This window comes from Vulpes lagopus, chromosome 7 (genome assembly GCF_018345385.1).
Source record: "Vulpes lagopus strain Blue_001 chromosome 7, ASM1834538v1, whole genome shotgun sequence".
NCBI lineage: Eukaryota > Metazoa > Chordata > Mammalia > Carnivora > Canidae > Vulpes > Vulpes lagopus.
Genome location: NC_054830.1, coordinates 95554024 through 95563358, shown reverse-complemented (window position 1 = coordinate 95563358; position 9335 = coordinate 95554024). Strand labels below are relative to the sequence as shown.

At 38.6% G+C, this 9335-nt stretch overlaps 1 protein-coding gene across 1 annotated transcript; it reads right to left on the bottom strand.

Annotated features, from left to right (window-relative positions):
- Positions 1–3800: 3800 nt before the first annotated feature.
- On the bottom strand, positions 3801–4037 carry MYOCOS (myocilin opposite strand). Its single transcript, XM_041762472.1, has one exon. It carries the CDS (start codon positions 4035–4037, stop codon positions 3801–3803), a length of 237 nt encoding a protein of 78 aa, XP_041618406.1.
- Between the last annotated feature and the right edge of the window lie 5298 nt (positions 4038–9335).

The following is a 9335-nucleotide window of genomic DNA, read 5'->3' as shown; positions in this document are numbered from 1 at the left end:
GAGAGAGTCTATAGGGATTTTCCTAAATCTTTTTTGAAATTCTTCATTTTTAACACTGTCCCCTTGAATTGTTCCTTCTCCTGTCCCATTCTTCCATTTTTTTTCCCCACCAAATGTCAGCTCCTTTATCCTGCCATTACCTGCTCTCTACACACCCAAGGAGAGCTGTTTCTTTTTTTTTCTTTTTTTTTAAGATTTAATTTATTTATTCATGAGACACAGAGAGAGAGAGAGAGAGAGAGAGAGAGAGAGAGAGGCAGAGACACAGGCAGAGGGAGAAGCAGGCTCCACGCAGGGAACCAGATGCGGGACTCGATTCCGAGACCCCAGGATCATGCCCTGGGCCAAAGGCGGCGCTAAACCACTGAGCCACCCGGCGTCCATAAGGAGGGCTGTTTTGCTCTGAGTGTGACACTAAAGGAAAGGGCTGGCTCTTTCCAAGCACTATAGTACTGCTTTGCTCTTCTGCCACTTAGCTCTGGGATCAGTCCTCAAAGTCTGATAGATCTCGAACAATGTCTTAGTCTGGCTTTTAGGCATAAATGTTGAAAATCAATCCATAATAGGATTTTTTTTTCCGGTCTAAATGGGAGATGAGGCTAGATAAAGACGAGGTGTCCTGGAGGACCCTTGTGGGCTTATCTCTGCTCTATGATCTTCGACAGCCACTGAGTTCTACCTTACTGTGGTGGTTTAGCACCTTGTCAATTTGGTGAGGTTGGGACTGTTTTACCCAGAATCCCTTTGCCTGTGTGGTACCAGGCGAGGGATGGCAACAAGAGAAATTTGCACAAAATATAGAGTGCAGAAGTGAAGTGGTCATCATTATGTTCTGAGGGCAGGCGCAGGACTCCAGGCACCACTGCAGCTGGTGCCCCTAGTCACTGATCTGCTAGCTCCAACCTTCCTCAGCTTCCAGTTCATCCTCTCACACTCCCCTCTTCCCCTCCAGCGTATCTTCCCAGCTGCTGAACTTATTGACCTATCCTGACCTCAGACAGACACTGAGGCAACATTCCTCTCTAGATTCATCCGCTCCCACAACTGTGTAAGCTCCAATCCCTTTAATAAGTTCCTCCTTCCACAGCACTCATCATGATTCTTTTCCCCGGTGGAACTCTATGGGATACATGTGCCTATAGTGGTGTTTGCTTTCTCTATTTTACCACGAAAAGTGTGTAATGAAGGAAGGAGCACATGCCTGCCTTTTGTCCCTTCAGAACCGGCCAGTGGGTATATGCAAGCTTCTCCGGAGAGCACTGTGGCTGATAAAAATGCAGAGCACCACTATTTGAAGGAGATGGGGCTTGAATGAAATGGGTAAAAAGAGGAAAAGAAAATGCATTCCCTAAAAAACATAATCAGCCTGGCTTCAAAGTTACAGTGTATATCCACTCATTTTCAAAATCCTGCTTCATTAGGGTTTTATAATTTCTGTGGAGCCGGAATCTCAGAAACTAAAGACCAATGTATGTTCTAGATAAGTCCATGACTCTTGGAGCAAGCTCACTCTATCCTAAATGTAACCCTATTTTTTACTGTAGTCTAAGGAAGGAACTGAAGTTTTGATGCAAGGCTTATGCAAGTCACTATTACTTTTCAGAGCAAATCACAGAATATAGGAGCCTCTCCTCAGATCCACATCACCACTCTGAAAATAGGTAGAGTCAGTGATTCTTTATCCAGGAGTGGGAGACCAAATATGAGAGATGTCTTTACTTTCGAGAAAGCCTTTATCTCACAGTTACTTTCCTTTTAGCTTTAGGATCAACGTTATGTGTTACTCTTGACACCTTTACAATCAGAGTTGGAACTCAACCCCACCTGTGCTAAGACCAGTAGTTTACAAACCTCACTCATTTATGAACCATTTATGTACCACCTTCATAATTTAAGACACTTATGAGATCTGTTCACTTAATAATTTCTACTTAAGTGTATTTACCATGTTTCACTGAATCTAGTGGACTATCCATTGTGAGATATTTTTTGTACCACCAAGGAAGCAAAAATATGCCAACTGAGTTATACAATACCTTCTTATCTTAGAAGTTTTATTTTCCACTTGTTGAAATTACTCGTTTAGACTTCCTCTCAGCCCTGAATGAGTTTCCTGTTTCTTACTCAACTAAGAAAAAATAGTTTGTATTTCTGTTTTCATAGCTGATGAGTATTAATATTGGATCACAGCCGAAATAAATCCACCTTGCCCTGCAGCAGGCTCGTCCAGTGTAAAATCTCTGAATTTTCAGTGCAGGGACTCCCAGGCTTGGGTTTAGGGGGAAAAAGAACTTGAAGAGGAGACTGGATGAACAGGGCTGGGGAAGGGCTGCTGAGTATGTATCTTATATCTGCTTCACTCTGTTCTGTGGGACAAGTGGGGTAGCTAGAGGCAGCAAAAGCCAAAAGATCATGAAACAAATCCTGATTTCAGAGATATCAAAATACAGGGAAAACAAACACAACTTAGACTCAACAGTTTCTTTAAAAAGAAATTTTATATTACCTCCAAAACCTGAAAGCCATATAGCTAGCCAAAAAGAAAAACAAAAAGTAATGAAATAAAATATACAATATTAACTTCTAATTAGATACTGTGAATGTGGAGGGCTCTCCAGTTGAGGCATGCTTTAAAAAAGGGATATTTGTCAGTGTTAGGTGTTGCATCCTATTAGTACCAAATGGAAACTTTCTCTTTTATTGGAACAGAAGGATTGGAAGAGAGCAGAAGAGTGAAAACGTTTTCACGTGAGACCCAGTATTAATTAAAGCCGGGTCTGGGAACTATGTAAAACCATATTCGTAGATACCACCAGTGGTTTTTAGCTTACATTTTTGGAAAACACAATGTAAATATTGTCCTTGATCTTTTCTGTTCTTATCTACCATCCAAAACACTAACAAGTGGGCTAGAAAAGAGCAAACAAAAGTTGGAAGTCAGGTACAAGCAAGGAGGAGAGGATAACAGGGATAAGTCCGACTTGGGAAAGAAAATGAGTCCTTATATCAAGTCAGAATTGGCAGAACAATATGCAGATCTGAATATTTTGAAGCACCAGTGCATCTGTTTTTTCTTGCTTTAAAACAGATCACCACCAACTTATTAGTTTAAAACAATATCCATCTATTAGGTCTGTCTGTAGGTCGGAAGTCCTACAACTCTCAGTAGCGCTTTCTGTTAAGGGTCTTGGAAGGTAAGCTCTTATCTGTGATATCAGAGGAAGAATTTGCTACCAAGCTCATTAAGGTTGTCAGCTGAATTTAGTTCCTTATAATTGTAGGACTGAAGTCTCCAATATTTTCTGGTTGATTGTTGGCTGGGGGTCATTCCCGGTTTTTGGAAGCTCTTCTTTGCTCTGATCCTTGCCCCACAACCCTTCCCTTTTCAAAACCAGCAATGGGCTGTCAAATCCTTAGTTTTCACTTTCCCTGGTTTTTCCTTCTGCTACTGGTCAGAGAAAGCTCTCTGCTTTTGAAAGGCTCCGTGATTAGAACAGGGTTTTTTTTTTTTATTCATCCATATTTAATAACAAACATTGAAACCTGATCTTTTTTTAAATTCCAATACAATTTACTACGTTCTATAGAAGGACACAAATTAAAGACCAAATGTGGACACATATCAGAGACTTGACTTGAACGACCAAAGATGGCTCTACATGCACTAGTGAGGATAAACAACACTCAGCAGTGATTGACAAGAAAAATAGGAAAGAAAGAAGAAAGATGTTTCAAGACTGTCTTCAAAGACACCCCCAAAGACATCAGGGGAACTTTGCTGGAATGATGTAGAAGCCCACTTAGATTCTGCAGTCTTCTACTGGTGAAGGAGGAGGGGCCGGAGGTTCTGTAGGGCCGGCCACACTAGAAGGGACTTGCTCCAGATCCAGAGGGGAGGATATCACCCTGGCTTCATCGCTTTTCTTAGTAAATCGCTCTTTTCTGGTGGCCATGGTGACTCTGCGTCTGGTCACCTCGGAGGTCAGGTCTCCATAGGGCAGGTTGTTGCCATTGATTGTGGGGCTCTTCTGAGCCATGGCCTTGCATGCAGAGGACTCAAGGCCTCAAAATCCCTCCACAGTAGTATCTACATTAGCATTCTATTGAATAACTAGAAACAGGAATCTAGGTGAGCCATCTTTAAGATTCTGCTTACTGTAGTTGTCTCCGGAGATTCAGCTTGAAGTATAGAAGTGAAATGAAGGGGCACCTGGGTGGCTCAGTTGGTTAAGCATCTGACTCTTGGTTTCATCTCATGGATTGTGGGATCAAGCCCTAAGTTGGAGCTCTGGGTTCATTGGGGAGTCCACTCAAAGATTCTCTCCCTTTGCCACTACCCCTACTTGTACATGTGCACAATCCTCTCTCAAGTAATTAAATAAATAAATCTTAAAAAAAAGAAGGGGTGTCTGGGTGCCTCAGTCAGGCATCTACTTTCAGCTCAGGTCATGATCCCAGGGTTCTGGGATGGAGCCCCGCATTGGGCTCCCTGCTCAGAGGGGAGTCTGCTTCTCCCTCCCCCCCTCTCCCTGCTTGTGCTCTCTGTGTCAAATAAATAAATAAAATCTAGAAAGAAAGAAAGAAAGAAAGAAAGAAAGAAAGAAAGAAAGAAAGAAATGAAATGAAATGAAATGAAATCAATATCCTTGAGATGTTTCTGTAGTAATTCTCGGCAAAATTAGAAGTGTGCCTTAAACTAAAGTCTGCCTTTGAATGGGTGATACTATAACTAGGCTCCAGAATAATCACTGCAGTAACAAATACAAAGGAGCTAACATATTTATTTTTTATGTAAACATAAGCTACCTCACAGTACTCCACAAATGAATTTCATACAGAAATAATAATTTGACTAAAGTCTAAAATGTCTAAACCTCCACCTTTCTGTCTTCTGAGAGATGTCTAAATGCCAACCCAGAATTTTTTTCTTTGTTGTTAAATCTTAAATTAGGGAAAATTTCCAGAATGAAGTTAATTCTCCTACACTTTTTAAACAAATATGTGGCTGAAAATACTGATATTTAAACACGTGAATTGTAGACACATACACACTTTTATCTGATTCTGCTTAAAAGTTAAAATCATCAACAGCTGACTCTCACTTTATTACTCAGAACTCAGTCACTGTAGGAACGCAGAGAAGTTCAAAGATACAACATGATTTTGAAGCCAAAATACACTAACTTCATCCTACTGAAAGGAGACAGTTGTGTCCCACTGAGATGATGGAGTTCAGGCTACAGCAAAGTTCAGGCGGGCCCCGTAGCACCTCCCCACTCCACAGTGTGCAGCTTCTTTCTGGCACTCCCCAGAGCTGGGAATTTACCACCAACATCGCCTTGGGGAACAGTGTTAGCAGCTGAGAAACTGCAGGAACAAGCTGCTTCTCAGTGACTCCCAGATACTATCAGAATGCAAGAAAATAATTAAAATCCTAATTAAGTAGTTTCTCATCTGGCTCATTTGAAGGCACTCCAAAATGGTCAGATTTAAGGCATGGTAAACAGCTGAAGTGTTAAATTTGCTTGTTAGTTAAAACCTTTGTCAGAGGTCAGGTCTACATAAGGAATGTGAAAGAGAGGATTGGGGCAGGATCTGTGTAATTCAAACCCCAAACAGTTTTGCATGTGTCCTTTGTATCTTTCAAGTAAAAAAAAAAATAAATCTCTTTCTTTTACCTAAACTTTTTTGGCATAAATACTGATTCAATATTGTCTCTAGCATAGTATTGTATGAGGAATAATTTTCATATTCATAAATGATATGGGAAATATGGAATAGGCTGAAAAAAATCCTAAGAATGTACTAAGGTTTTAGACACTAAATTTGTCAAAAATACTCTAATTTTGGCATATTATACTACCTTGTATTAATTTTATGCTAAATAGCTTAAATACAAAATATATGACATCTATTTAGATTTATGAGTGAAACTTAATTATGCCTCCGTATTTTGGAGGCCAATTTGCTTTTGGCTACCTTCTCTTGGTTTTACTTTATTTCTCTTCTTGTATGGATCTAGTAAGAACCAAACATCACTGTTTTCCAGAGATGTAGTTTCTTAGGAGACATTTGTTAAAATTCTATTATAAAAAAGCATCCAATAAGTCTAAGCATGTTAAACCACAACCTATAACCTGGGTGCGTGTGTGTGTGTGTGTGTGTGTGTGTGTGTGTGTGTGGTGTACTATATAGATTATTCAGAAGTGATTTGTTAGGTTATTATTTTGAAATTGCTATTTAGAGATGAATAGACACTGATATTTAAGATTTTGAGTATGGATAATGTCATAATCAATATTACATCCAGGCAAATTTTTAAATAGGAATATGAATCTCCTGTGATCTCTACAGTTTTCAGACTCTGTTCCTTGAACTTGCTGGTTTTGCCAAACCTTGCCTCTGGGACTCTTATCACTTTGTTGCTTCCTCTTCTGCTAGTCTTCTTTCCACTCTCTCCCTCTTTTTTTAATTGAATAAATTTGGCATGTAACATTGTAAAATTGTAAACAATCCAATTTAAAAATGGGCAGAAGAACTAAAGAGATATTTTTCCAAAGAGGATATCAAAATGGCCAACAGGCACATGAAAAGATGCTCAGCCTCACTAATCAGCAGGGAAATGCAAATAAAAATCACAATAAGCTATCACCTCACAACTGTTAGAATGGCTATCATCAAGAAGACAAGAAAACAGGTACTGGTGAGGCTGTGGTAAAAAGGGAACCCTTGTCCATTGTTGTGGGAATGTAAGCTGGTCCAGTCACTATGGACAACAACATGGAGGTTTCCCAAAAAAATAGATCCAGAAATTCTACTTCTGGGAATATACCTAAAGGAAATGAAAACAGAATATTGAAGAGATATCTATATTCCTATGTTTATTACAGCACTATTCACAATAGTCAAGATGTGGAAACAATGCAAACGTCCATCAACGGGATAAACATGAAGGGATAAACATGATTGTGGTGCATCTACACAATGGAATATTATTTGGCCATGAGAAAGGAGGATATCTTCTTCTCCTTTAACTCCCTTTTCCAAACCTTTTGGTTGGAGGAGAAAGTAGTGCTTCCAAGTGTGGACTTTGGAACTGGATTATCTGGTTTGGATCCTGGCTATGTCCACTTACAAGCCATATGATACTGGGCAAGTCACTTAATCTCTCATGCCTGTTTCCTCAACTGGAACAGGGGATAATATTAACACTTACTTTGGGTTATTGTGGAGAGTTACTGAGTCAATCACCTAGTGTGTACTTTATAATTGTTAGCTAATATTATTTCCACTGTATTAATACTTCCGGAACATTTTTCTATAATAAACAAAACTCCCTACTTCCTTAGCCTTATCATATTCCTCATCTCTTGTTCTCTGCTAAAATTTAGATGTTCTTTGAGGGCAACTTAAACAATTCAGATGAGGGTGGCTCTCTTTTCCAAGCTCAGCTTAGTCCAGTTCTAGGAAAAAGAATTAACATTCCAGTTATTTCCAACCTAGTACTCTTGTATTATAAGCAAAAACTTCTCCATGTTTAAAGCTTCTGTCTCCCTCCCTTCTATTTATGCTTCTGCATCTACTGAGACTTTGACACCTGGGTTATGGTTTTCCTCTCTTCCCCATGTCATCATGGTGGGTAATTTCTCTGTCCATCCAGAAGACCCATCCAATGCTCCAGCTTCCCAGTGATTGAACTCTTTATTCTGATGTCGTTCTCCTTCTCAACCTTTCAGCCCCATGTTAGACTTTGTCATCACCCAGATCTGCTCAATCTCAAAATTGTATATTTGAATATCATGGTCTTTGCCCATGATGGTGTTCAGTGAGAAATGCTAAAGGAGCAACTACCCTATCTGGATGTAAGATATGGGTCTCTTGCTTGCTCATGTGCTTTCCCCACAAATCACATTAAGAATTTAAGATCTTGGCAGCCGGGGTGGCTCAGCGGTTTAGCGCCGCCTTCCGCCCACGACGTGATCCTGGAGACCCGAGATCAAGTCCCACGTCGGGCTTTCTGCATGGAGCTTGCTTCTCCCTCTGCCTGTGTCTCTGCCTCTCTCTCTCTCTCTCTCTCTCTTTCTCTCTATCTCTATCTGTGTCTCTCATGAATAAATAAAATCTTTAAAAAATAATTTAAGATCTTGTTTGGTTGACTTATTGGTAGACGTCCTTCCCAAGCATGCAGGAACAAAAACTGGTAGCTATTCTTTGTCTTTCTTTAACTGTAATTGTGGAAAGAGGTTCTTACTACATGCAGTTAATATTTAGTACCAGAGTCTATTATTCCACCTGTACATAAGTGTGGGCAATGCTTTCTGAAGAAGCGACTTATATTTTCATGGAAACATTCTGATTTCTTTTATCCTCTCCGGCTGAAGTTTCCAGAGCAGTTAGATTTTTTGTATGGCTAGTCAAATTCTAGGAGCAATGTCTTGGGAAGAGTGGATGCAAAAGAGATGTTAGGCTTGGCAGGTTTTATGGCAGAATATTCTAGATTAAAGATAAGACATCTCTGTATTCAAAGAAAGAAGAAAAAGAAAGAAAGAAAGAAAGAAAGAAAGAAAGAAAGAAAGAAAGAAAGAAAGAAACCTCCACACTGTAAAGTTATTACACTGATTCATTTTTGTTTTCAGAATCTGAATTCTAGAACCTTCTCCTATCTGTATTTTTTTATCATAATACATTTTTATATTATACAGGCAATATAGGATTATCATTATTATTTGAAAAAAGGAAAGACATAAGGAGAAAATAAATACCACCTATAATTCCATGTTGTATTTTAACAATATAAATGCCTTTCAGACCTTTTGCTAGGTAACATACTACATATTTTACACATGCTGATGTACACTTTCTCTTACAAACAGGGAGTCATCAATATTGTGCATAATGTTTCATAGCCCTTTTTAAAATCAATAGTATATTAATTTAAATGAATTAATAGTATATTAATAGCATATGTATTTCATCTTTTTCCATGTTAGGAAGTAAATCACTACAATCATTGTTTTTAATGAGTGTGTTGTGTTTCTATTTTTGAACATTTAGATTGTTTCAACAATCATATAAGGAAGTCTTTACATACTTCTTGATTTCCTTGGGTTACATCTCTAAAAGTTAATTCCTTGGTAAATTATAGATACTTTAAAATTTTCTTTTAAACAGTACATAAAGAATATATGCTAGCTATAAAAAATCCAATTCAATAATATACAGATTCAAATGTATATTTGTCTAGTCATAATTTCCATTTTATTTTTATTTATTTTTATTTATTTTTATAATTTCCATTTTAAATGTTGCTAGAGTGAAATTTTGCAAGATATTTA

Excerpts from the sequence above, each read along its gene's own strand:
- MYOCOS (XM_041762472.1), bottom strand. The coding sequence starts at position 4,037 with ATGGCTCAGAAGAGCCCCACAATCAATGGCAACAACCTGCCCTATGGA.